Source organism: Oncorhynchus nerka, linkage group LG9b (assembly GCF_034236695.1).
Source record: "Oncorhynchus nerka isolate Pitt River linkage group LG9b, Oner_Uvic_2.0, whole genome shotgun sequence".
Lineage (NCBI taxonomy): Eukaryota > Metazoa > Chordata > Actinopteri > Salmoniformes > Salmonidae > Oncorhynchus > Oncorhynchus nerka.
The window spans coordinates 23,497,496-23,524,749 of record NC_088424.1 but is presented as its reverse complement, the minus strand read 5'-3'; the positions used below and the strand labels follow the sequence as shown (position 1 = coordinate 23,524,749).

The following is a 27,254-nucleotide window of genomic DNA, read 5'->3' as shown; positions in this document are numbered from 1 at the left end:
TTTAATTGATATCCGAAACTTGTATGACTGTAATCCTTCCTGAAAAATGTAGCATTCAGTGCAACAAGCAGGCTGTTGTATCAATTCATTGTTACACTGTATTACTACAAATCTTTTATTGTTTCACTCATGTCGGGTTGGACTGGCCATCTGGGCAAATGCCAGAAGGGCTGGTCAATTTTCAGACCAGTAATAAAAAATACACAAATAAAAAGTGTTACCAAAAGTTGTTTAGAAACAAGTCTGCAATTAAAGTATTACAATTTGTAGAATAGCTTTGAAAGAAAGAAATTAATTTACAGATTTTTATTTTAAAAACAGCATAATAGAAATTGTAGAAATGTTGCAGCTATGCAGCTATGGAATATGTAAGGGAACATGTCATAATTTCACATACTGTATTTTTTTTCAATCTTTTCAAAATATAATAAAACATTGGCTTCATAAAACAGAACTACAGTTCCTAACATTTCTTTTGAATGTACTACAATTTTACAAAAATGTACAAATATAACAATGGACCACGAACATAAATGAACAGTATTGCTGTGCAATACATTTGGACATTATTATGTTCAGATACCGCCTTAGACATTAATGTGTGTAAATAGCTGTTAAGTGACGCTTTGTTAAATCTCAATTTATAACACTGTCTTTAAAACAAAAATGACAAACTCACTGTTAAAATAATACATACATTCAACCTATCAAAGAATAATTCATTTAATTCACTTTTAACAAGCAACACCTGTTAATTGAAATGCAATCCAGGTGACTACCTCATGAAGCTGGTTGAGAGAATGCCAAGAGTGTGCAAAGCTGTCATCAAGGTAAAGGTGGCTACTTTGAAGAATATAAAATCTCAAATCTATTTTGATTTGAACACTTTTTTGGTTACTACATGATTCCATATGTGTTCTTTCATAGTTTTGATGTCCTCACTATTATTCTACAATGTAAAAAATAAAGAAAACCCATTGAATTAGTAGGTGTCCAAACTTTTGACTGGTCCTGTAAATCTGAAGAAAAGTTATATTTATCTTGTGTGTCTTATGTACAGAGTCCTTATTAAAACACCTCTCCTTGCTTCCATATATTTTTGCTTTGTAACACTGCTGATTACCTGAGATTTACATTTACATTTACATTTAAGTCATTTAGCAGACGCTCTTATCCAGAGCGACTTACAAATTGGTGCGTTCACCTATTATTAAATAACTACCCACCCTGCCATATTATGCATCAATACAATAAAGAAGCAAGGTGGTGCCCAGATGGTTTATGAGATTTTCCATTGACCTCATTGCATGTAGATATATGGGTTTTGTTTGTGTACAATATCATTCAATGCACAATTGTGAATCATATTTCTCTGCAGGGGTATTTGGCTAATGTCATGTCCATTGTCAGAACAAGGAGGTGAGTCCATGGGTTCCCTTTTTATAGAGTGGACCAGATGATTCCTGAACTCGTAGTTCAGTTTGTTGTCTTGCTGTATGTAGCCTTTATGCTCCACAGTACCATTCCCATACACATTGCTGACCATACAGTTTGCTCCCTGACTGCTACACAGAGGGTCTGAGTGAGGTATCCTATGATCCTTCTGAGCCCTGCTCCCCACTGGGTATAAGTATTTGTGGTATCCGTTGAGCGTTGGGCTCATGTTGGACTTGTTCCTTTGGCAGGTGGTGTATTGGTCATAGTAGTCAGCCTCCGACTTCACCTGTGGTTCTTCTGAGTAGGCCATGCTGTAGCGCTTCTCATTCCCCACCCAGGCTAGGTTGTGGGGCATGCTGTAGATGTTGCAACCGTTCTCAGAGTCAGAGTCCTGCTCTGTCTTTATGGCTGTTTCAGGCAACACCATGCCATTGTAACAGTCAAGATGGCCGCCCATGTAGTTGTTGTCTGCCTTCATGCCGTCCTCACAGAAGCTCTCCGCCTCTGGGCTGTGGAGGCCTCCGTACAGTTTGTTCTGAGAGGCATCCTGTCTTTTAGCATGATATCCTGGAGACATCCTGTAAGCTCCAGACTTCCCCAGGTTGTTGTACTTGCCTTGTCTGCATGGTATATAGCTGCTGCTGGGGCCCTTTCTTATGGTGGACCCGGTGCGGATGTCCCATGGATGATTCACGCTCGGAGCTTTGGGCCCACCACCCATGGAAGACAGGCAGAAGTTGATGGGCTCCTGGGTGTAGTAACCATTGTTCCTATACCTGATGCCGTCTTTGGAGAGGGGTGTCCATGGGGTATAGTGGCAGGGGTCTCTGGTAGAGCTGCTGGACCAATTCAGAAGCAATAAGTCACTGCTGTCACATGAACCTCTGGTGTTTCGATGCCTCTTGTCACTGTGGGAACACAAACAAAGAGATGACAGACAGCATTCCTTTATTTAGGAAAATGGCTAAGGAAAATATATCCATGGTCATGTATGCATTATTTAATCTTCTAGTTGTGTACATTTACAGTATGAAGTAGTAATTTGACTGAATTCAGCATACCCAGTGATTGGATTCTGAAACTGATGCTGTAATAAACATGTGTCTTAAATTGTAAATTGATTGTAAGCTAAATGGTGTACATGCCTGGCTCCTTCAAAAAGTGTTTAGTAAAACCATGATATAGACAGACACAGTATTTAAAAAATAATGCTCACTGCTCAGCTCTCCCCATGCTCACCACTCCCACAGTACTGCTTACCTGTGCTTATCTGGTATGGGGATGACGGGGCCCTTGTTCTTGTTCCTGATCGTCGTGTTCTTCATCTTCGGCTCTGTGATGGAGGGAATCATGAGGGGCACGGCCACACAGAACAGGGCCAGCTGGGGGGGCAGCAGTGCCCCGGAGTCTGTCTTTTGCTTCTGGCCCTGCAGGAACTTCAGGCTGCCCTGGAACTGCATGCTCTGCCAAACATTAAAAAATCAATCAAACAATCAAAGTGAACTATAAAGCCCTTTTTATGTCAACAGATATCTTCACAGTATTTGTGCTTTACAGTAACAGTAACCTAACCTAGACCCCCAAGGAGAAAGTGCACATACATTACTGAATAGACCAATCAGAACTGACTCCATACTGTGTGGAGCATAACGGTTAATGCCGTTTGTAAAAGAGTGGATATTGTCAGGTACTTGTGCGAGCCAAGGTACTCACTCACCAGGAAGCCTGAGGTGCTGTCCAGCAAGCAACGGACTCGGGAAATGAAACAGCGCGTGAGGAAGGAGGTGCGCTCTAGAGGAACACCGTCAGGCTCCTGGGCATGGAAGAGACTGCTCATCACAAAGTCATCACCTACAGGACAGCCACAGCATTTTTGTTAGTACAACCTATGTAATAAACGCTCTACTTTAAATTTGTTTTGGTGTCCTAACCACCAATATTACAGTGAGGGGTTTAGGATAGTATTGCAAATTACAAATAAAATACAGTATCCTTTCTTTCTTTCTGTGTCTTGTATACAGCAACTAATGTACTAATTCCTTTGTCCCTCTACAAAATGGTCATGAATGGAAACTAATGTAAATGACAAGTTGCATGTGATCATGAGGGGCTTTCCTGCATCCTTTAGCAGTTCCACAGAGAGACAAAGGTTCTGTTGATGGAAATGACCTACACACCAATTCCTGTGGCTGAGTGCTGGTCCAGGGAGGCCCCCTGGGTCCCGGGGTTCATGGCCCAGTGGAGTTGTCTTCTGAACTCCTGCCGCTCTTCCACATGGATATAATCAAAAACATTCTGGTGCATCACATCCGTCTACAGAGGAGAAGAGGGAGAGGGGAGGAGATGGGGAGGAGACGGGGAGGAGACGGGAGGAGGGGGAGGAGAGGGGAGGAGATGGGGAGGAGACGGGGAGGAGAGGGGAGGAGACGGGGAGGAGAGGGGAGGAGACGGGGAGGAGATGGGGAGGAGACGGGGAGGAGACGGGAGGAGACGGGGAGGAGACGGGGAGGGAGGAGGAGGGGAGGAGATGGGGAGGAGACGGGGAGGAGATGGGACGGGGAGGAGATGGGGAGGAGACGGGGAGGAGAGGGGAGGAGACGGGGAGGAGAGGGGAGGAGCAGTGGTAAAGGAGGAACGAGTTATCAAACATTCAGCCCTCCAACCAATTAACCCCCAGTTACCCGTCCATTGTGTTTGGTCAACGCATTGACCTCCCCACTTAACCTGTGTCACGGTCGGGTGAAACACATCTATGGTCAGACGCCATGGAGGTTTCTAGACAGACACCGCAAGTGTCAGCCTGCAGCGAGCCCACTGAGAACTGAACTCTTCTGTTTTTCGGTTTCCCACCACTGAACAGCAGGGTGTGGGAGGGAGGGAGGACCTTCTGTGACAGACTCGGTTCAATCAGCATCCCTTCCTCTATGTGGGAGATCTTGATTCTAAACATGGCATAAACCTTTTTTTTCAAATAATTGTTTTTGTAGAAGAAAAGCTTAGATGTGAAACGGAAAGTCAGAATGTATAAAGAGCTTGTAACTGTGCTGTCATCATTACTGAGTGTGTTCAGTCATTTCAAACTGCTTTGTTTAACTGTTTGCCATTCAAAGATCTATAAATGATGATTTAAATCAATAAAACTGAGGAGTAAATAGTGAAAGCATTAAGTAATGACTTGTATACAATGTGTATCACAGCAGGGTAATTGGTGACAACAGTTGAATCGGTGAGTGATGAGTTATGACTCCCTGCAGTTTGCATGTATAATATAGATTCCGACCTCCCCTCTCCTCAGTTAGTTTGATGATGGGTGGCCCTCCTCGCTGCCTTGTTTGTGCTTTGCGTGACACTAGAGCTGCTTGTATGAGGACAGACGCAACACTATCCTGATGAAAAACACTGCAACCCCAGCCCACACTTGTAATTCCTCTCTTTTTTCCATCTCAGCTATATTCTCTGTTCATAAAACGACAGACTCCCACTAATATATTCAACCTTCCCATAATATCCGCTTCTTTTGCATGCAACGCTTTGAACACTTGCCCTGTGAAGCGCCCTGTGAAGCGCCCTGTAAAGCGCCCTGTGAAGCGCCCTGTAAAGCGCCCTGTGAAGCGCCCTGTGAAGCGCCCTGTGAAGCTCCCTGTGAAGCGCCCTGTGAAGCGCCCTGTGAAGCGCCCTGTGAAGCGCCCTGTGAAGCTCCCTGTGAAGCGCCCTGTGAAGCGCCCTGTGAAGCGCCCTGTGAAGCTCCCTGTGAAGCGCCCTGTGAAGCGCACCGCTTGTTGAACACACAGCAACACCATCTCAATTCCCATCAGAGGAACGATCACTGTCTCCTTAGTCTCCTTCCCATGTTAAAACCCCAGCTTTAATTAGGCCTAATAGAAAGCTATTCACTCAAAAAAGACAGTTACAAACTTGCAAAGTAAATTAAATGGAAACATTCCAGCTGTTTGCTTCTAGAACAAAATAAATGTTGTTAAAATCCAGTGAACTACACAATTGGCTATTTTTCAACTTTTGACATGGTTGGTCATATGAATCTGTTTCATTCAACCACAGTTTGATTTCTGTTATGTTTAATTTAATTACTAAAAGGGCATGGCCTTGTATTAAAAAACAATTCTATGTCAATTTTGTTATGTTTTCTATTGTTGGTGGTTTACTATAAAACAGTTTTACAATGCTGTATAATGTTTCTTCAGAGTGTAATTTTCTATGAAAGGCTTGTACAATGGTACTGTACTTCAACTACATTTATTACGGCTTGATTGATCATTGACCCTCAGTAGCAAAGTAAATTCTGATTTATCATGACTTTGAGAATACAAGGTGTGATTGAAACATACCTGATGAAAGCCCAAGTAGTCCACAATGGAGGTGGAGGTGTAGAAGATCAACCCATCTGTGCTCACCACCAAGGCAAACCCAGTCAGGGACTAGAAGAGACAAGAGACAGGCCCACATGTTAATACACAACGGCATTAACAGTCATGTTAAATGTCTGAACATGAATTCAGGATATCATCTCTTTTAATTGAATCAGAAAATGTTCTGTATATTTGTCCTCTGTATTTCTTATACTTTTCCAACACTTTCAGTATTACCAAAGTCAATGTTTTGTTTGCCTTAAAAAACTTCAATAATAAATGTCATTCATACTGTATGTGTGTACTAAGAACACACAGGGGACAAACTTCAGTTGCACTTGATTGATGAGTAATTTGTTGATAAATGTTTATTTCCGATAATGAATGGATATCAGAATGAAACATACAAAATCTTCTCTTCATGCCTCCTGATTTGAAGAGAAAAACAGGGAGAACGGGAGGAAACAACACACAGAGTTCCTCATTGACTTCCCTGTGTTGGCTGGTGCTGGAGCTGATGTGTTTGACATTGTCGTGACTCTGGCCTGCTCCTTGGCAGGCCCTGTCACCTCCCGTCTAATTCAAGTCAGCCTCAATAATCAATGTGGCTAAATTCAACTTTGTGTCATTTTTTCATTCAACAATTGTATTTATTGTGTCTTTTAAGAAAAAACACAGTCAGGGCATACTGCATTTAATTCTGTTTAATGAACATGTTGTATTTATGGTTTGTTAGTCTTAAGCTAGTCTTTCACCAACTGGGCACAAGACTATGATGTCCCATTCCTTTCTGTTTTCCAGCCCTATCAGTACTCTCATCAGTGATCTCTTGGGAGGACAAACCACAACCTGACCCTTCTGCTCCACTTTGTCTCACCTCCAGTAAGAGGTCACTCTCCACCACGCTGCTGCTGGTCCCCGGGGTCCCCATGGACAGGCTCTCTTTCCTGGTATCCTGGTGGTTCACAGGCGACTCCATGATGTGCTTTCTGCATGGCTTCTCCTGGATGGCTGGATGAGAGAAAAAAAGACAACTTTCAAGGGACTAACAGGTTTATTACTGTAGATGTGGAGTGTATGATAAGTAATCAAAAAACATGTTTTTCCTTTACCTCCCTTATCTCACCTCATTTGCTCACATTGTATATAGACTTATTTTTCTACTGTATTATTGACTGTATGTTTGTTTTACTCCATGTGTAACTCTGTGTTGCTATATGTGTCAAACTGCTTTGCTTTCTCTTGGCCAGGTCTCAATTGGATAATGAGAACTTGTTCTCAACTTGCCTACCTGGTTAAATAAAGGTGAAATAAAAATGAACTATATATCAGACGATTAGTGTACATTAAAAAGGTAACATTCTCCATTCCAAAAGAACAATTCTCACAATTCAGATTTCAATTCATACTGATATGAACTCATTACTGCAATATGCACACACAGAGAGGCAGTACAGTACACACACACACTGTGGTGACATGTTCCTAAAGGGTTCATATTTTCAGTTTATGAGTCCAGAGAGAAGCAGTGTTTACACCTGTCTCCCTGGGAACCACAGAGGGGAGAGAGGCAGTACAGTACACACACACACTGTGGTGACATGTTCCTAAAGGGTTCATATTTTCAGTTTATGAGTCCAGAGAGAGGCAGTGTTTACACCTGTCTCCCTGGGAACCACAGAGGGGAGAGAGGCAGTACAGTACACACACACACTGTGGTGACATGTTCCTAAAGGGTTCATATTTTCAGTTTATGAGTCCAGAGAGAGGCAGTGTTTACACCTGTCTCCTGGGAACCACAGAGGAGAGAGGCAGTACAGTACACACACACACTGTGGTGACATGTTCCTAAAGGGTTCATATTTTCAGTTTATGAGTCCAGAGAGAGGCAGTGTTTACACCTGTCTCCTGGGAACCACAGAGGGAGAGAGGCAGTACAGTACACACACACACTGTGGTGACATGTTCCTAAAGGGTTCATATTTTCAGTTTATGAGTCCAGAGAGGCAGTGTTTACACCTGTCTCCCTGGGAACCACAGAGGGGAGAGAGGCAGTACAGTACACACACACACTGTGGTGACATGTTCCTAAAGGGTTCATATTTTCAGTTTATGAGTCCAGAGAGAGGCAGTGTTTACACCTGTCTCCCTGGGAACCACAGAGGGCAGAGAGGCAGTACAGTACACACACACACTGTGGTGACATGTTCCTAAAGGGTTCATATTTTCAGTTTATGAGTCCAGAGAGAGGCAGTGTTTACACCTGTCTCCCTGGGAACCACAGAGGGGAGAGAGGCAGTACAGTACACACACACACTGTGGTGACATGTTCCTAAAGGGTTCATATTTTCAGTTTATGAGTCCAGAGAGAGGCAGTGTTTACACCTGTCTCCCTGGGAACCACAGAGGGGAGAGAGGCAGTACAGTACACACACACACTGTGGTGACATGTTCCTAAAGGGTTCATATTTTCAGTTTATGAGCTATTTCACTTTTTTTTTACAGCATCATTTCCTATCTCCCTTTTTCTTCAAGCTATGATTAAAGGGTGTGTGGATCCTGCATTCTGTGTAGACAGTGTTTACACCTGTCTCCCTGGGAACCACAGAGGGGAGAGAGGCAGTACAGTACCAGGCTGCCCCTGCTCCTGCTCCGCTCTGCTGCTTCTCTGTCCTGTGGCATCTTCCGGACGGCAAGGGAGGGAGAGCACAGAGCAGAAGTGACTGTGCCCAGAGTGCGTGTGAGAGTCCCTGCTGTCTGACAGCCTTTGCGTGTTCACAGCACAAAGATACAGTATATTCACCAGCGGCACAAGGGGGTCAGGGAGGAAAATGGGCGGGGAATTGGCCCCAAGCCACCTCATTAGCGTATTCCCACCCTCCTGGCTCCCTGGCTGCCCCCTCCATGACTAAACCAGGAAATCCAGGTCAGGATCACTAGAGAGAGGAAGGGAGAAATGGATAGAGAGAGAGGGGGAGAGAGAGGGAGTAGGAGCTGGCTGGCTGAGGTGACACTGTCACGCAACTAAAACGTCTGTCAATCTCCTCCCTATCCCTAACAGTGGTCTGGCGCCTGTTCAAGCCATTGCATGTAAGATGGCAAGCTACATTAGCCTACAAAGAATTTCATAATACCTACAGCTGTTAAATATTGATGACACACACACACACACACACACACACACACACACACCTCCGGGGATGATATGAAAAAAAACCTGAATAGTAGTAATAGCAATCGTGCCAACAACCCCTCTTCCAGCCATTCCCTATTGGTCGGAAACAGCCAGCATATGCTTTGCTGGGAATTACTACAGACAACTTGGTATGTTTCATAGAAGGCACATTCAATATCATTTCCACTCACAATGGATGTTAATGCTCACTTACAACAAAGAGGTCACAACTTATATGAGGGCAATGATGAAGAGCACGCACATCTTTGCCCTTCCTAAGATAATGATACCGCATACTGTACAAAGCATCTGAGCCTCATCTGGAAGAACCAGTGAAAACAAGAGAAAATTGTTTGCACAATATGTCCAGTTAGATTACCACTGGTTTGACATTTCCACATTCAGACAAACTGCTTGAACTGACCACAGGAACTCAATGGGAGAGGTGCCATTGTTACAGTCAATGATCATTACGCCTCAATCACAGCGGATCCAGTGAAATGTAAACACAAGCTTCCTTTAATACACTTGCCCTCAAACACACAATGAGTCATTCATATTTGCTTCTGTTGTCCTCACAGTCACAGCAAGGGCAAGGCATAAATCATTCAGATGACGTTTCATTCTTTAATCACGTTTACTGTACTCTTCCTTCAGAGGCTTGTGATGAGTGTCTACTGTATCTGTTCTAGATGTTGTTTTATTCAGTAGGTTGTATGAGATGAACACTAAGCACTGCTTGTGACTGTATGCAATAAGTATGATCAAATGGATCATAAGGAGGGAGTGATCTTTGTCAAAGGTACACACGCATTGTTACACGAGATGGAGAGGAGCCATACTAGTTAACTAGGTATGCCCAAAAATGGACCTATTACCATCAACCGAAGAGTACATGGTGTGCTTGCTAGTTCTTAATACACTGATGTGTTTGCAACGGAATCCACTAAAGTGGCTCTGGTTCTTAACCACATCACAGCACCAATCACTCTTCATCAGGAGACTGAAGCTTTTGAAAGTACACCCAAATTGACTTTGACATTGAATCGCCTGGATGCTATTCCCTCTACTCCACGTAGTTTATTCTCTCTATAGCTTGTCTCATGGCGTGATTCAAGCAGATAGAGTTGACTTCATCGGTCTGCCTGTGACACGATTTCTAATGAATGTTCCCTCCACAGTCCATGGAAATCCGACTCATCACAAGGATTCCTCATGGGATCGGTTGCAGGGCAAATCAGCACGCTAATCCAGGCCATGATTTCATTATCACGTGCTCCAGTTGGAGGTTTGGCTCTCCATTATCAATAGAAACAGCAGCTTTCAACACGCAAGCCTGAAGGGGGGATCTGGGAGTGGTGCGTGGGGGTTGGGGTAGGAGGGGTAGGGTTGCTGCTGGATGGATCCCAGCATCCACCACACTACACATCACCTATAAGGCCACAGAATATCCCACCAACCCAGCAATCAGGCAGAGGCATACACCTGCTAGCGGGGGAGGGATAGATAGAGGGAAGAAGGGATGTGTAGCTGTGGAGAGGAAGGAACGACCGACTGAAGATAGAGTCAAGCAGTGGCGAGTGGCAAGCCAACAGTTACCTACCACCACTCACATCACCAGCCATTCCTTCTGTTCTGTCCATCACTCCCAGGCTGTGGGGTGTGGGCACGGGCAGGCAACCACTGCTTAGGACTTCAGAATAGCATGACATATACAGTACCAATCAAAGGTTTGGAGACACCTACTTAAACAAATCTAAATATATTTAACATTTGAGATTCTTCAAAGTAGCCACCCTTTGCCTTGATGACAGCTTTGCACACTCTTGGCATTCTCTCAACCAGCTTCACCTGGAATGCTTTTCCAACAGTATTGAAGGAGTTCCCACATATGCTGAGCACTTGATGGCTGCTTTTCCTTCACTCCGGGGTCCAACTCATCCCAAACCATGTCAATTGGGTTGAGGTCGGGTGATTGTGGAGGCCAGGTCATCTGATGCAGCACTCCATCACTCTCCTTCTTGGTTAAATAGCATTTACACAGCCTGGATGTGTGTTTGGTCATTGTCCTGTTGAAAAACAAATGATCAGTTCTTGCAATAATATGGACATTCCAGGTGACTACCTCATGAAGCTGGTTAAGAGCATGCCAAGAGTGTGCAACGTTGTCATCAAGGCAAAGGGTGGCTACTTTGATGAATCTCAAATATAAAATATATTTTGATTTGTTTAACACTTTTTTGGTTATTACATAATTACATATGTATTATTTCATAGTTTTGATGTCTTCACTAGTATTCTACAATGTAGAAAATAATGAACATAAAGAAAAACCCCGGAATGAGTAGGTGTGTCCAAACCTTTGACTGGTACTGTAAGTCAAACGACTGTAGCTAGCAATAGCATCCATGTTAATGTTGATGTGATGCTGCCTTGGAGGAAATAGCAGGAAAACTAATTATGCACTTGTGTTAGGAAGTTCCAATAGTAACACAGTCTTAAAGAGGTACAGTATCTATGGCTGGATGTTGTACTCTTATTTGCCAAAATGTCCCTCTGGTGACTATTGACATGGGATGGTCACTGCTGCTATACTGGCAGACTCTCACCAGAAACAAAAGAGGACAAAGTCAATTGTCCACAGACCATAAAAATGAAGGAATTGTTATTAGTGGACCAGACTTAATTCAGCTGAATGTTAACATGGTGAGACTGTTGAGGTCAAACTAGAAAATGTGAGAATACAAACCACCCATTTAAAGATGTTAAAAGCAAGCTTGGATCCCACAGTTTCTGTGCCAGGACTTAGTGACACGTTGACTGTGTCTGAAAAACAATACCATCCTTTATATATGAATATTGAAGCGGTTGTAAGATTGTCTGAGCGGTTTGCTGAGTAGCAGAAGAATTGTCTACCATCAGACAACGGACCCCTCCCCACTAGCTTCAACTATGTCATTGCTGACCTGAGCCAACACCCCAGAATAGTTCAAAACTACCTGGCGATATAAGAATAGGGGATTTGGAAACTCAAAAGTGTTTTGTTCTTTGGGAATAAGTCAAAGAGGAAAGAAATAGAGTGAAGAAAAAAAAGAGATAGCAAGCAACATCATTGCATGACTATTGCCTCTGCTGTACCAGTGTGAGAGAAACAGAAGAATGTGTGGGTGTGATTTCACCTGTTTTGTGTCAGCTGAGTAAATACTTCCTATCGAGAATGGGGAGAGGAACTGAAAATAACAGAGCAGGGAATTAGTAGGTAAAAGGGGGGGAAGAGAGTGTGAAGCTGTGGGACTCCCAAAGCGTGCCGTGTAAATCCTTCCCCTGCACGGAATCCCAGGCGTTGCGTGAGGGGGGTTCCGGCGGCTCCCGCTCCTGCTCGCCTCCCGCCTGGCTCTGAGCGTGCTCTCTTTCAGTAACATCCCAACACTGTTCTGTGGTGTGCAGCATCACTCCACAACAGGCCCTGACATGGTCAATGAGGCCTGAACACTTCAGGTTAAAAGCCTGCGGTGTGACAGACCCAACAGTGTTCAGACATTTTAATCTGTCACCCTCATGGCACTCAACGCCTGTGCTGTGTTTCCGAGCCCAAATGGGGAGAATTTCACAGCAGACAATGACTCATATACTGACACATATACATACTGTAATTTACACGCAATCCACTGACTGGAGCCTGGGCAGCTTTCAGTGCTTGACTGGAAAAACATGGTGGGGAGAATCTTTAAATCTGGGGTCTAAAAGGAAAGCAGATGTCTGCTACTTCACACATTGACACGGAACACATGAAAACAAAAGGTCCATAAACCGAGCTTCATTACCATTAGGGGCATGCTGCACATCCAAATGCCGTATCTTTTTAAATAAAGAGTCAAATACAACAAGAATGTTTTCAGTTATAGAGCCGTTGTTGTAATAGTGAGGACAGTTAGCAACAGTCAAATCAAATTCCTACAGGTAGTTGTAAAAATACTCAGAGGACCACTAAGTAATGTCGCTGAACTGAAGAATTGCATAGTTCATTGTTAATTTCAACAATATCTCAATTTGTGGTTGAAAATAGTATTTTTTCCCACAGAAAAAGTTTTGTTCCAAATACACATTCCTTTCTCATATACTGTATCTGGCCTGATGCAACAGCTGTCCGACTCTGACATGATAGATATACCTACAGCATGAAAGCTACAAAACTGTATCTTTATCTTTTGTTTTAGTAAAGAATATATTGAAAAGGACCAACTCTCTCCCTCCCTGGGATACACTGCTGGGGCTGTTGTTGATGGGAGATTACATGCTAATCAAACCCAGACACTCCCCTGACAGACAGTCAACGTTACATTTACAACCAGATGTGTGTTTATGCAGGGGAAATAGTGTCGGTGGGAATGGAATGACAACACTGCCCAAATGCTCTGGTTCATGATCTTTTTATAAAACAACATATTTTTGTAATATTATAAACATGAGAATTACAAACACCAATCTCAGATGTCAGAAACCATGGTGATTGGACTAACATTGACCATCATAACGACTCTTTACCTCCAAACTTTGAAGGGGGAAAAAAACTCTCAATCCTGGATTCAAGGCAATCATTTTAATCCACTGACAATGAATCAAGGAGAGCAACGAACACCTACCCCCAAAATAATGCCTTTGTAGGTTTTGGAACTATTCGTGATCTATGTGTAGAATTACCCAAATGATATACCCTCAATTCCATTCCACTTTGGAAATCAGTCTTCAGTATTCCAGGCCAGCAGGCCCTCGTAGTTGTTCCATTAACTATATATAATGCCATTGTTATAGGTTTTATGTTTGAGAGACAGCCATTTAGCCAAGGAGCAGATTGCATAAAAGCCAAGTGACATCATGGGAGTCATAAAGAAGAGCCGAAAATAATCTTAATACCAATCTTGGTTTATGTGTTGTTCTGTATGGTTGCTTGCATGCAAAATAAAACTGAGCACACAAAAAAGCAAGCCGGGGTTGAGTAGAATGTGTTTTCAATAAGTATTTGTCCCGCCTTGCATTAAAGGTCCAATGCAGCAGTTTTCATCTCAACATTAAATCATTCCTGGGTAAGTACCTTACTGTGATTGTTTTCAATTAAAATGGTTAAAAAGAAACTAAAATAGCTTCTCAAGCAATTTTGTTTGGACTGTCTGGGATTGGTCTGAGTGGGGAGGGGGAAACTGAACTAACTGGTGATGTCACCAGGCAGGCCAAATCTCCATCCCACCCAAACAGGCTATAAATTCAGGCCGGGTCTTTTCAAACAGCTCTTATGCTAAAAGGGCATTATCATAATTTTCACAATATTGTTCCAACCTCTGTTGAGTGAAAAAAAAAACAGCAGCGTTGCAGTTCTTGACACAGTCAAACCGGTACACCTGGCACCTACTACCAAATCCCGTTCAAAGGCACATACATTTTTTTGTCTTGCCCGTTCACCCTCTGAATGGCACACAAACACAATCCATGTCTAAATTGTCTCAAGGTTTAAAAATCCTTCTTTAACCTGTCTCCTCCCCTTCATCTACACTGATTGAGGTGGATTTAACAGGTGACATCAATAAGGGATCATATCTTTCACCTAATCAATTTATGTCATAGAAATAGCAAGTGTTCCTAATGTTTTATACACTCAGTGTATATAAATCACAGGAAAATCACATTGTTGACTGCACTGGGCATTTAATCAAATCCAACATAAAGCCACTGACCTTTAAAGAGCGACTGCCCCTGAAACCAAGTAATCTCTTGAAAATGGCCAATGTGGCATCGATGTGAGTCAGAAACCTTTATTCTAGTATCAAAATTGACTAAAAAGTATAAATAAAATAATGTTGGTATAAAGTCAGACTTGTTTAAAACAGTTTGGAACCTCAGTGCGTCACAACGAGTAAATTAAGGATGGGTTTGGATTACAATAATGTCAACAAATCATGCTGCCTTTTGCCTAACTTCACGTGCAATTCGCACCTCCGCCCTCTTTGCGTCCCTTCATTAAGTAGGGCTCTGTTGTTTCATCGCCCCCAACGCATTCAAAGGTCACGGGCGTTTGAGACTGAAAAGCCCTAGCTATACCACAGAAGAAAAGAAAAATACTCAACTGACCACTCTAACAATGAAAATAAATGTTTTCAAAAATGGAAGGCAGTTGGGAGGAGACAAGATCAGGTGGGGCCATTCTAGACAAAGACAGGGCATATCAGTACACTTGTAACAACTTAAGCATCACAAAACATCTATTTGATCAAATAGGCCACACGCAGCAAATAAGCCATTACATTTTTTGTTAACCAAATTTGATACTCTCATTGATACCTGGGTCTTATTCACAAGGATGCCCTGATTAAAGCAATGCAACAATCGAACACAATATGAAACAAAACAGCAATCACATGACAGCAAATTACCTTTGAATAGGTCAATAGCCTACAGATTAATATAAGCAAAACGCAATTGCTGAATTTATGTAGATATTCTACACTAAGTGTTTTGTTAACTTTCAAATGTAGGAACAGATCCATGTAGAATAAACCCTTTACATAATACCATAGAAGCAGTGTTCTACTAGTACACTGTAGCAATGTGCACCTTTCATTGTCATTGCCAGCCAATACAGATACTGTGCTACCGCCATTTTGTCTGGTGGTAATGGGGCTACCTTTGCAAACATGTCCGAGTGGTGTCCGATATACAACAGGAGTTCCCTGATCCTGGTGCAGAATACACAGGGTTTCTCCCTCCCCATATTGACTGATACCATTCAATTGACCTTGTCACGCTGTCTTGTCAGACCCAGTTGTAAGTTTGTAAGTCGCTCTGGATAAGAGCGTCTGCTAAATGACTTAAATGTAAATGTAAATGTATAAAACAGCAAGATTTATCTCAAAAGATTGTCATACAAACCAGCAAATGTAGAGGCTAATAACAATTGCCCATGAGCATTTCTCTCTAAAACACATCTGCCAGTAGAGTAATGAGGTAGAGAAGTGAATTAGACAAGAGGAATATGCAGCTGCCAAGCATAAGCAATGCCATGACTAATGCATTCAGACCAGAGCCTTTAATTCTTTAATTTCATTGGCTTGGAACATGTATACAGCAGTACTACACAAAGCAAAAACGTCTGGGTGGCTATGGAGGGGTAAAACGTATACGAAATAATGACATCATGGACACCAAATAAATATATCAACCTTCTAAACGCTGACTTAACTACGCTATAAATGTCATAGAAAGCTTTTAAGAAAGGTACAGTATAATAACTCACATTGAAGTCAATGGAGCTTCCTGCTCCATACCACCTCTAGACTGGGTATGTGAATCAATCTTAATTAACATCTGTAAAAACATATGTCCTGGTCTCTGTGTAGTGCTGTAAAGGCAATAAGGGTCACTCATTTCTGCAGGGCTGGTCTTCTACTCGTTGCACTGATCTACAGATCGTTTTCATAACCGTTTCTGAGGTCAGAACCCAGTCTGCTGCAGTCACGCAACTGCTCGGCTGGTGAGCTTAACTACACCACTACTACACGAAGAGCCTCTTAAAGAGACCGTGTGCCGACTTCCTAAGAGGCTAAAAGTCATTACTCAGTCACAAGTAGTTACAGTACTTACCTGTATCAGGAGGGCTCTACTGTTACTAACACTGTGAGGTTTTCCTCCTCAATGGCTCTAAGAGCAAACATTTTCACCTCTCGTCCTTGTATTTTTGAGTGATACCTTTGTATCAATCACTGGGTTTTGTGAGGTGAACTGGATGAGAGGCAGGGAGGAGGTTTTCATTTCTAGGACTGATTTGCAGGTCAGTGTCTTTCGTCATGAATCTTGTTCTGGAGGCAGCTCTGCAGAGGTCACTAGCTGGCACAGACACAAAGTCGTAAAATCTGATTTTAAACCTAAACATAACCTTACATTTTTTTCCCTTAATTTTTACAATATATCCAATTTTTACTTTGCAGCTGGCCCATATAGTGGAAATCACTCAGTTCTGCCTACAGGACTAGACTCATCCCAATAAACGTCAACATGCGACATTTCACCCTTGCTGATTGACATTACTGTGAGTAGCTACTACAGTAATGCGAGTCTTCAGAGGGTCAGAGTAAGGTGCAGAGGAGAGGATAAATAAGCTGCAGAGGAGAGGATAAATCACTGGGAATCTCAAGAAGAGTGGCGCAGCGGTCTTAGGCACTGCATCTCAGTGCTAGAGGCGTCACTACAGACCCTGGTTCGATTCCCGGCTGTACCACACCATTGATTTGGAGTCCCATAGGGCGGTGCACAATTGGCCCAGCATCATCCGGGTTAGGGTTTGGCCGTCATTGTAAATAAGAGTTTGTACTTAACTGACTTGGCTAGTTAAATAAAAGGTTCAATCATTTTTTTTAAATCTCAAAAATAAAGAGTAGCCTATATAAACATCAGTAAAGTTACTTGAGGAGCGAAATCTGAAATCCAAATAAGACTACTTACTTTCACAGCCATGTTGAACCTACATCTTATGAAATTATATCATTGTTGTTTACACATTACCGTAACTACCATAATATACCTACCTAATTTAAAAGCTTAATTAACCAATTAATTCAACTCAATTGTTACTGCCTAAATCCCCAGTCCGAGATCTTCTCTTTCAGTTTTCAGGGGTTTGTTCACGTCTAGACATATGGTGCTGTCCTGCAGTCTGCAGATGGACAACGTATCCCTAGTAATGGTAGCTCTTCCAACACCAATTAGGTTACAGGCCAAAGTGACACCCAAGCTGATGGAAGCAATTGTGCGTCTGTCTCACGAGGGCGCCAGAGCTGGTGAGAAGTTTAGCTATCCTCTTAGTTCTAACCCCTAGATTAAAAGAGAGAGGGGGTCATTAATAAACAGACTGTGTTTTCTTATGGTCCTGTCACGCAGGGCTGTGTGTGCTAGCTATGTTGTGCCATGAAATCATGTCTAGTGCATTGATGATCAACGACAGTACTGCTATAGACAAAGCTTGGAGTGCGAGTTCACATGAAAATAATTTGGTGACAATAGCCTTTGTGTGAGGGGGGGGGGATCAGAGATTACGTTCTTGAGTCGATAGAGTTGTATAAGAAGTGACAAGTGGTAGAGTGACTAGTCCGAAGAGCGGTTGGATTTGTTGTAGAAAAGCATGTCTGTTGAAACACTAGAAGCCCTGAAGATGGTATGCTACTACTGTATGCTATTACAGAGGATCAACCCCTGTCATCTTCACTTTTGAACATTTGTCTATTTGTCTGTTTCCATTAACATACATTTGTTGTCTTGCAGCTTTCATTGTTATCATGCCAAAATGCATCACAATATCAGTGGTGAAAATGCTTGTTAAGAGGGTGTGATTAGAGATTAAGCTGTTGGAATGTTTTTTATGATCTCACAGTTTAGACAAAAGGTCTTGTGCCAAATCAGTTAGCACCTGCAGTCTCTGTGCAAGAAGACCAAGAGTAGTGCCCCTGCCTTATGACATATTGGGGTCACTACCTCACGCTATTGCGTGCAGACAAACCAGAATATATTTTCACTCCGTGAATATCGCCTTTGAGCTGATTGAACACTTTAACCGATAATCTGGTGACTGAATATCAGCAAGAATACAAAAAATACATTCACTGGATCAAACATACTGTACATACTATATGATATAATATGACATCTGTAAAGAATGATAATCATTTTTAATGATAATAATTATGTGGTACAAACAGAACAAGCTAAATTAATTGTACCCTTTTTCTAAAAACAAATGAAGTGAACAATAGCTTTCTGGATTAAGTGTAACAACAAATGGGATTTGAGAAAAGCTATATGATTGTAAATGATCCTGGCCCATATTAGAATCAGGAGTTAATTGCTTGGATCCATTGGAAGGAATGTTTCTGATCCGTATTGAAAACAGTCTATTCAAACATGATGACTAGAAACAAGAGGGAACTGGAATTTCCCCGATCTGCACGCAAGCTGAAGGGAATCTGCCAGAGAAGGTTTTGCAGCTGCCAAAAAGCAGTGTAACACTCTGCCCTCCAGTAAACATGGAGATGGGAGAACTCAAGACCTCTTCTGTTTACTGGTTCCATTTTAGCCCCTTGATGATAAACACTACATGTAACTGGAATGGGAAATAAGGACCTGTAACCAGACTGCAGAGTGAAACACTACAATTCAAAGCATTAACAGTACTTACACCAAAAGGTTTTACATTAAAGTAATGCTTTCTCATTGGTACTTCAAAATGTGCCTCTCTTTGTACCAACTGTATAACATTTCAAAACCCTGTCACTCATCACTCTCAATGTCATTAAATCAAACCTAGAACATTTTCTGCATTTCCCTATGAAGACTATCACTCTGTACATACAGTGTGTTTCCAGAAGAGCATTTAAAGGTTATGGATGATTACCCAGTCTACCTCTCTTGCTTTCACGTGGTCAAATCCACTCACCTGGCAGCGCCTCAAATACGGATTAGCTTCATTTTAATTACTTAATTTGGCCACATCTGGGATATAATTCCCTGAAAGTCGGATCTGATTCAACAATTTAGGTACAGTATATAATTATTTGATTATAACCAATTCAAATTGTGTTTACAATACGTGATAGATCATAAACAAAATCAAAAAATAATCACATTTGAAAGCCATCATTCATATTCACACACAGCATCGTCCGTGTCATGTGAAGGCATCAGATTCCGACCAAGCAAAGCTGATCTGTAAAACCCAACATTGTGGCATAGTGCACTTGGTACACGTTTCTTTCTTGAGCATTACAATGAGCCCTGAGGGCGGCCCCGGGCCTTGCCAGGGAGCAGTCACGCGATGTACTCGGGAGAAAGTGGAGCATTCATTAACTCTCTGATCTGACTATGCCTTCCCTGACACTTTCACTAGTGCACAATTACTCCCTCATGTGCTGGAGCACATCACAGCTTCCTAATATCTTTCATGATCATTTCCCCCATTACTCTGTATTTCTGTCACAGAAATACACACCCATTTAAGGCTGGGTTTAGCTCAGCATACATCAAGCTTCAGGTAACACTTTAGGAACAGGCAGCATGGAAAATGACATTATTTCTATGGACTTTTGGGGATTCTTATGAATCCATCACATCCTTTTCTAGTCTGATCAAAGAGAAGCCTTTTCATGATGAATGTGCAACAGGCAGTATCAGAACCATGGTATTATTTACCATTGACACTGTGATCCTACCTGCAAGGACACATACCTGAAACCACAGTGAGCCGTGTAGTTTCTACTAGTTCTATCGTTTTATATTGACGATTTAGTCATTTAGCAGGCGCTCTTATCTTTGATTGAGCTCACTGCAATGAAGTGAAGTGCATGCCTCAATCCTATTACCCACTCTGTGAGCTTATTGCGATCAGCAGTGAAGACCGTACAAGAGTGTGTGATGTTTAAATGGGCCTGGTGAATGGAACCTGGCAAGGGGAACCACAGCTGCTGACAAAAAGGAGGAACATAGGGTTTACAATTATGCTCCTGTGTGGCTAAGTTGGTAGAGCATGGTGCTTACAACGATTCCCGCTGGGACCACCCATACATAAAAATGTATGCACACATGACTAAGTCGCTTTGGATAAAAGCGTCTGCTAAATTGCATATATTTAAGCAATAAGCCCGGGGGGTGTGGTATGGCCAATATTTTTGCGAAAGTATTCGGCCCCCTTGAGACCTTTGCCACATTTCAGGCTTCAAACATAACGATATAAAACTGTATTTTTTTTTGTGAAGAATCAACAACAAGTGGGACACAATCATGAAGTGGAACAACATTTATTGGATATTTCAAACTTTTTAACAAATCAAAAACTGAAAATTGGGCATGCAAAATTATTCAGCCCCTTTTTTAAGCAAACTTTTGATCTCTGAATGATCCAATGTTGACCTAAATGACTAATGATGATAAATACAATCCACCTGTGTGTAATCAAGTCTCCGTATAAATGCACCTGCACTGTGATAGTCTCAGAGGTCCGTTAAAAGCGCAGAGAGCATCATTCGAGATACTGTTGTGAAGAATTTTAAAGCCGGATTTGGATACAAAAAAGATTTCCCAAGCTTTAAACATCACAAGGAGCACTGTGCAAGCGATAATATTGAAATGGAAGGATTATCAGACCACTGCAAATCTACCAAGACCTGGCCGTCCTCAAAACTTTCAGCTCATACAAGGAGAAGACTGATCAGAGATGCAGCCAAGAGGTCCATGATCACTCTGGATGAACTGCAGAGATCTACAGCTGAGGTGGGACACTCTGTCCATAGGACAACAATCAGTCGTATATTGCACAAATCTGGCCTTTATGGAAGAGTGGCAAGAAGAAATTTCTTAAAGATCCATAAAAAGTGTTGTTTAAAGTTTGCCACAAGCCACCTGGGAGACACACCAAACATGTTTCTGGTCAGATGAAACCAAAATTGAACTTTTTGCAACAATGCAAAACGTTATGTTTGGCGTAAAAGCAACACAGCTCATCACCCTGAACACACCATCCCCACTGTCAAACATGGTGGTGGCAGCATCATGGTTTGGGCCTGCTTTTCTTCAGCAGGAACAGGGAAGATGGTTAAAATTGATGGGAAGATGGATGGAGCCAAATACAGGACCATTCTGGAAGAAAACCTGATGGAGTGCAAAAGACCTGAGACTGAGACGGAGATTTGTCTTCCAACAAGACAATGATCCAAAACATAAAGCAAAATCTACAATGGAATGGTTCAAAAATAAACATATCCAGGTGTTAGAATGGCCAAGTCAAAGTCCAGACCTGAATCCAATCGAGAATCTGTGTGAAGAACTGAAAACTGCTGTTCACAAATGCTCTCCATCCAACCTCACTGAGCTCGAGCTGTTTTGCAAGGAGGAATGGGACAAAAATTTCAGTCTCTTGATGTGCAAAACTGATAGAGACATACCCCAAGCTACTTACAGCTGTAATCGCAGCAAAAGGTGGCGCTACAAAGTATTAACTTAAGGGGGCTGAATAATTTTGCACGCCCAATTTTTAAGTTTTTGATTTGTTAAAAAAGTTTGAAATATCCAATAAATGTTGTTCCACTTCATGATTGTGTCCCACTTGTTGTTGATTCTTCACAAAAAATACAGTTTTATATCTTTGTTTGAAGCCTGAAATGTGGCAAAAGGTCGCAAAGTTCAAGGGGGGCGAATACTTTCGCAAGGCACTGTACATTTACATTTACATTTAAGTCATTTAGCAGACGCTCTTATCCAGAGCACGGCTAAGGGCTGTTCTTAGGCACGTCGCAATTAGGATTGCCTGGATACAGCCCTTAGTCGTGGTATATTGGCCATATAACACAAACCCCGAGGTGCCTTATTGCTATTATAAACTGGTTACTAAAGTAATTTGAACAATAAAAATAAATGTTTCGTCATTCCCGTGAAATACGGACTGATATACCACGACTGTTAGCCAATCAGCAGTCAGGGCTCGACCCACCCAGTTTATAATATATGATATATCCGTATACAGTATCCTTTAAAAGAACAGCATCGATCCCCCTTACTCACACACTGTGTAAACTGAATGAGATACGTCATCAAGATTATTCACAAATGTACTAAGCAAATAGCACACAAAATGAGAGATGACTGAAAAACAAGAAAACCACAGTTCTGGCACACATCCTGTGTTAGTGGTGTAACAGCTACAGCATTATGTAAATAACATCTGCTCTAAACTTGAAGGTTTGTAGGGTGCTAAAAACCTATAAAAAAACAACCACCTGTTGAAACTGGAATATATTCTTGTGTTTGAGGGTCAAATCTTAACCAATATTTGTAGTGGTTCATTTAGTCTTATCCAGGGGTCATAAAATCAGACTTGGTGATCAACTCGGGGAGTTGAGTACTGGATGATCAAATTTGAGCATAATTGTGCCCGACAACGGTCCAACAATAGTGTTGGGACAACAAAGGATTTCGCTCTGCTGCATGCTGTGCTCTCAGCTTGTCCTTGATGGACCAAAATATTTAGTGGTTTGGGGTCTGCCACTCACGCCTTTTGTTGTGCAGTGCCAATCTACACAATTATTGACATGAGACTATTCATGCAAAGATACCCACCAGCTCCAGCATGGCCACAGAAAGAGACAAGCTCATTACATCCCTAATGAGGGAAAATGCTTTAATATTTGTTTTCTGTTCTGCTGTAACTGTAGATGGGAGATTTCAATTGGACAATACAATTACTTTAAGCTTGTAGCTATTGACATTAGTGAAAAGAGCAGAGCTACTAATTTCCATCATTAGATAGCATATCTATCCTTTTTGTTCAAAACAGGTAAGCTACCTCCAGTATGAGCTTTGCCTTTGATGCAATTAAAAGCTTTAAAGATGTACAGTATATTGCAAAGAAGTCATAAATAGCTGATGGCTGACACCTCATTTAACATATGGCCATTTCAGTCAAAACCTGTTCTGAATCAGATAATACAATTAAGTTAACACATGTAGCAACACCACCTTGACCTAACATATTTAATTACAGAAGGGACTGGAAATGACACAGAAAAAAATAAGAAGGTACATTTAACCAACATATAAGTATATTGCAATAGTTCATATAGGCTACCAGGCATGTTAATCCAATACAAACTGGCTGAATGATCAAGGGTGTCACAGTGGCGTCATGCATGCATGGGTAAAATATCTGTTTGGTCATGTTTTCCACTTTCATTTTCTCAATGTAGTAAACCTTGTCAAATACGTAGAAAAGTAGGAGAGAGGTAGGAGTGTGCATGGTGAAAATATCAAAAGGCTCGTGATGTCTTGTATGCCTGCTGTAGCGGTCCATGAGATAAACAGCAGAGCACATGAAGAACCTAGTTCAGCACTACTTCAGAAACTTCAGCTCTTATCTAATGACCATCTAGCTATCTGAATGTGTTACACCCAGCCTGATGATTCATACCACCCTTCTACTTTGATCCATGTGTGATAAATAACATTCTTTCAGCTGTCTAAATGTTGTCTAAATGTTCTCATTAATAATGTTAACAGAATTATAGCTTCATGACAGGGAAACAGCACTAGGGTAAAATAAGTGTGGCAGCACAGTGGATGTGATGCAACTCAAGTGTACAAAACAATATTTTCATTATAAAAACAAATAAACTTTGTAAGGTTGTGATAATGAATTGCACAGTACTGTATGCATATGATATAGAATGTACACTAGTGCACCATAAAGTGTGACATCTAATATACAACAGATCCTGCAGTAAAAATAAATCATTTTCATACTACAGTGTAGGTTGTAATCTTAGCATTCAGGGCCAAAACCTGCATGCTCGCTGTCACGATAAGGTGTAACTGCTGTCACGAGAGACTGACTGTATAGGGTGTAACTGCACCACATGGGGACGCTGTGCTGTCTGTACCTTGAAAGAAGCTTTTGACCCGGAGGTAGCTGACGCTGAGGCGCAGCACTGAGAGCTTGTCCAGTTTGGAGATGATGTCTGGGGTGAAGGGTAGGAGACTGGCCAACCGCTCCAGCTCTGCATTCAGACGGTCACGGTGCCTCTTAGACGGATTGGTCTTCTGGCTGGCCGCTGTCTGTTTTCTGTCGGATACAGAGCCAAATCATTTAGCAAGGTTAATTGATGTTATGAAAAATAAACAATCTAGGAAGTATTAGATCAATCTCCTGAGGCCAAAAATACAGTGCTATTTCCCCAATGATGACTGGTTTATTCAATAAGCAAGCATGCATTAATGACATATAGTCTCCTCTGGTATATTAATCAATAGTTATTGGAACCTGTATCATGTCTAAGGGGATATTTTGAGAATGGTCAGGGGTGGTCTGTGGGGTCTGAGAAACAGTCAATTCCTTGAGTAAAATGTAAAAACAACAATGACTAAATAATGAAGAGGAAAGGCTCTGTAGCTGTAGCTAGCAGGTCCTTCAACAGAATAATGCTGAAGACACAAATGCTCACAGATGAGCATGAACTATATCAAATAAACTGGTATAACAGGTGTACTGTACCAAATCTTACTCTCCAATGTAATAATGTAAATACATGGTATTAGCACCACAATTCAAAGTGTAACCAAATACCCTTGGAAATAAACACAATATAACAATGAATGCTTTTGGGTTTGATGCTCTGTTTAAATTGTAGCCTATGTTTGAACATCAATTATTTTTGTCAATTAATTTACAAATGTGTGGAATGTCTATCAATGCCAGACTTTAAACAAGGTTACTGTCATTATAGAATATATTTTAGTTTGCACATGTAACCAACAGGTATGCATTTCATGTGAGATGAACTACTAAGATCAAATAGGTTGATTCTAAGAACTCATGACTACTATTGTGTTGTCATGTGTTACTGCCATCTTAGGTCTCTCTTTATGTAGTCTTGTCCTGATGTGTGTTATGTCCTATAATTGTATTATATATATATTTTTTAAATCCCATCCCCCATCCCCACAGGAGGCCTTTTGCCTTCTGGTAGGCCATCATTGGAAATAAGAATTTGTTCTTAACTGACTTGCCTAGATTAATACCATTTTAATTTTTTTATTGAATGTAGTAACAAGTCACTTTTGTACAACTTTTGCACATGTCAATTAGAATCATTAATTCATGATCAGTAGTGTGCAACAGGTGAGAAATAGATGGTTGCATTATTCCAATCATATAGCTGGATAAGATAGGTCAATTATGATTTAATTAATCAAATAAAACATTCAATACATAAGTGACAATATCTGGTAGTGGTACTCAACTGTTTTTGGATGGGCTTCCTTCTCTTCCTCCCAGCATATAAGCAGTCCCCAGGTGGAATCATCATCTGAGTCAATTAACATGAATGCATTATTGGTCTCAAGAAGACAAAACTTACACAAAGGGCATATTATGATAAAGAGGTCGCAAGTCCCCTTCAAGCAACAATACGGATTAGTGTTTAATATTTATTCATTCATATATCACAATAAACAACGGCAAGAGCTGCCACAATGAAAAAACTAATTTAGCATCCCGTTATTTCACAACACCCGCATACCTTTGTTTACATTCCGGGACCAATGGCATAATAGCGTGGGAAAGTGTTATGCGTAGTAGCCTAAGCGTAGGCATAGTAAACCATCGATTCAAGGGAAATTACCTTTGCTGATACATTTTTTAAAATTAACACATCTACTAGCAAGCATATTGTATACAAATGTAACAACTCACCTAAAGGCTGTTCCAATCAATTTACAAATCAAAGTTAATAGGCAGTCCTCAACCGTCTAGAGCACCGTAAATGTATAATTTGTGAATAAAGTTTAACAAAAAAAACTCAACTAGATGCATACAATACAGCTCTCAGTAAATGTGCTTTATCAGTCGGCGGTCTTCTTGTCAGGGATGTGGTTGATGTTATATACCCGATTGGGTGGCGTTAAATTCCAGGTGGCGGATTCATCCCAATGACCTGGCATGCCCTTCGCACGCAACTCTCCGGGATGCTCTTCAGGACTGGGACCCACAAGCAGTTTCGCACTTCTCAGAGTTTAAGCCAGTGAGCGATGGTCTCTTATTGTGGATATTCATTTAATATTTACATATAATGGAATACGTTCATTTACAAACGAAATAGTATTAATGTAGGTTATATCCACCATTAGCATTCATTTTGACGTTTGGAAAGGAATGGAAAGAGCCACAGCAATTTTCCGGGAGGACAATAGCCAACATTTTCATGTTCTCACATTTAAAAAAAATGTAACTTCACTTTCATACGTAGCGAAGGGTACAAGACACCAAATTAAAAACAGGGTGAGTAGCCAATTGTTCTGGAATAAATATGTAACAATTGTCATTGGATGTGCTACTGTAGCCCAATAATGTACTAATGGAGAATAGAGTCTATGAGCTAGTGCTATTGTAGCCAATGTAAACGAACTTCTGTTAAACATAACTTATTTAAAATAGTGTGTGCGTGCATCTAGGCTATGCTAAAGTCTATTCAATGTATTGCATCGTCGAGATCAAACGAGGGGGACAGTAGAATTATGCCTAAACACTGCATGAATGTCCCCAGAATTAGGGTCAATGGGTTCTTAAGACAAATCCTTCCTAAAAAAATACAAAAATAATGTTATTCAGTGTGTAATATTCTGTCATCAATAAGAAAATATAATTTTGTAGTAATACTTCTTTAGAACCAGTGGCAATTCATATGACAAAAATGCTA

At 41.3% G+C, this 27,254-nt stretch overlaps 1 protein-coding gene across 1 annotated transcript; it reads right to left on the bottom strand.

Annotated features, from left to right (window-relative positions):
- Positions 1 to 132: 132 nt before the first annotated feature.
- Positions 133 to 25,933, bottom strand: LOC115113962 (aryl hydrocarbon receptor repressor-like). Its single transcript, XM_029641897.2, has 8 exons — positions 25,801 to 25,933; positions 24,441 to 24,622; positions 6,682 to 6,815; positions 5,784 to 5,873; positions 3,615 to 3,750; positions 3,155 to 3,288; positions 2,698 to 2,900; positions 133 to 2,345 (listed from the first exon to the last, which is right to left on the bottom strand). Exons 1-8 carry the CDS (start codon positions 25,863 to 25,865, stop codon positions 1,301 to 1,303), a joined length of 1,989 nt encoding a protein of 662 aa, XP_029497757.2. The 5' UTR covers positions 25,866 to 25,933; the 3' UTR covers positions 133 to 1,300.
- Positions 25,934 to 27,254: the final 1,321 nt, after the last annotated feature.

Coding starts and splice junctions, on each gene's coding strand:
- LOC115113962 (XM_029641897.2), bottom strand. CDS start 25,865: ATGATGATTCCACCTGGGGACTGCTTATATGCTGGGAGGAAGAGAAGG. Junction 24,623..25,800: donor AGGAAGCCCATCCAAAAACA/GTTGAGTACCAC, acceptor TGTATCCGACAG/AAAACAGACAGCGGCCAGCC. Junction 3,751..5,783: donor ACTACTTGGGCTTTCATCAG/GTATGTTTCAAT, acceptor TCTCCTCTGTAG/ACGGATGTGATGCACCAGAA.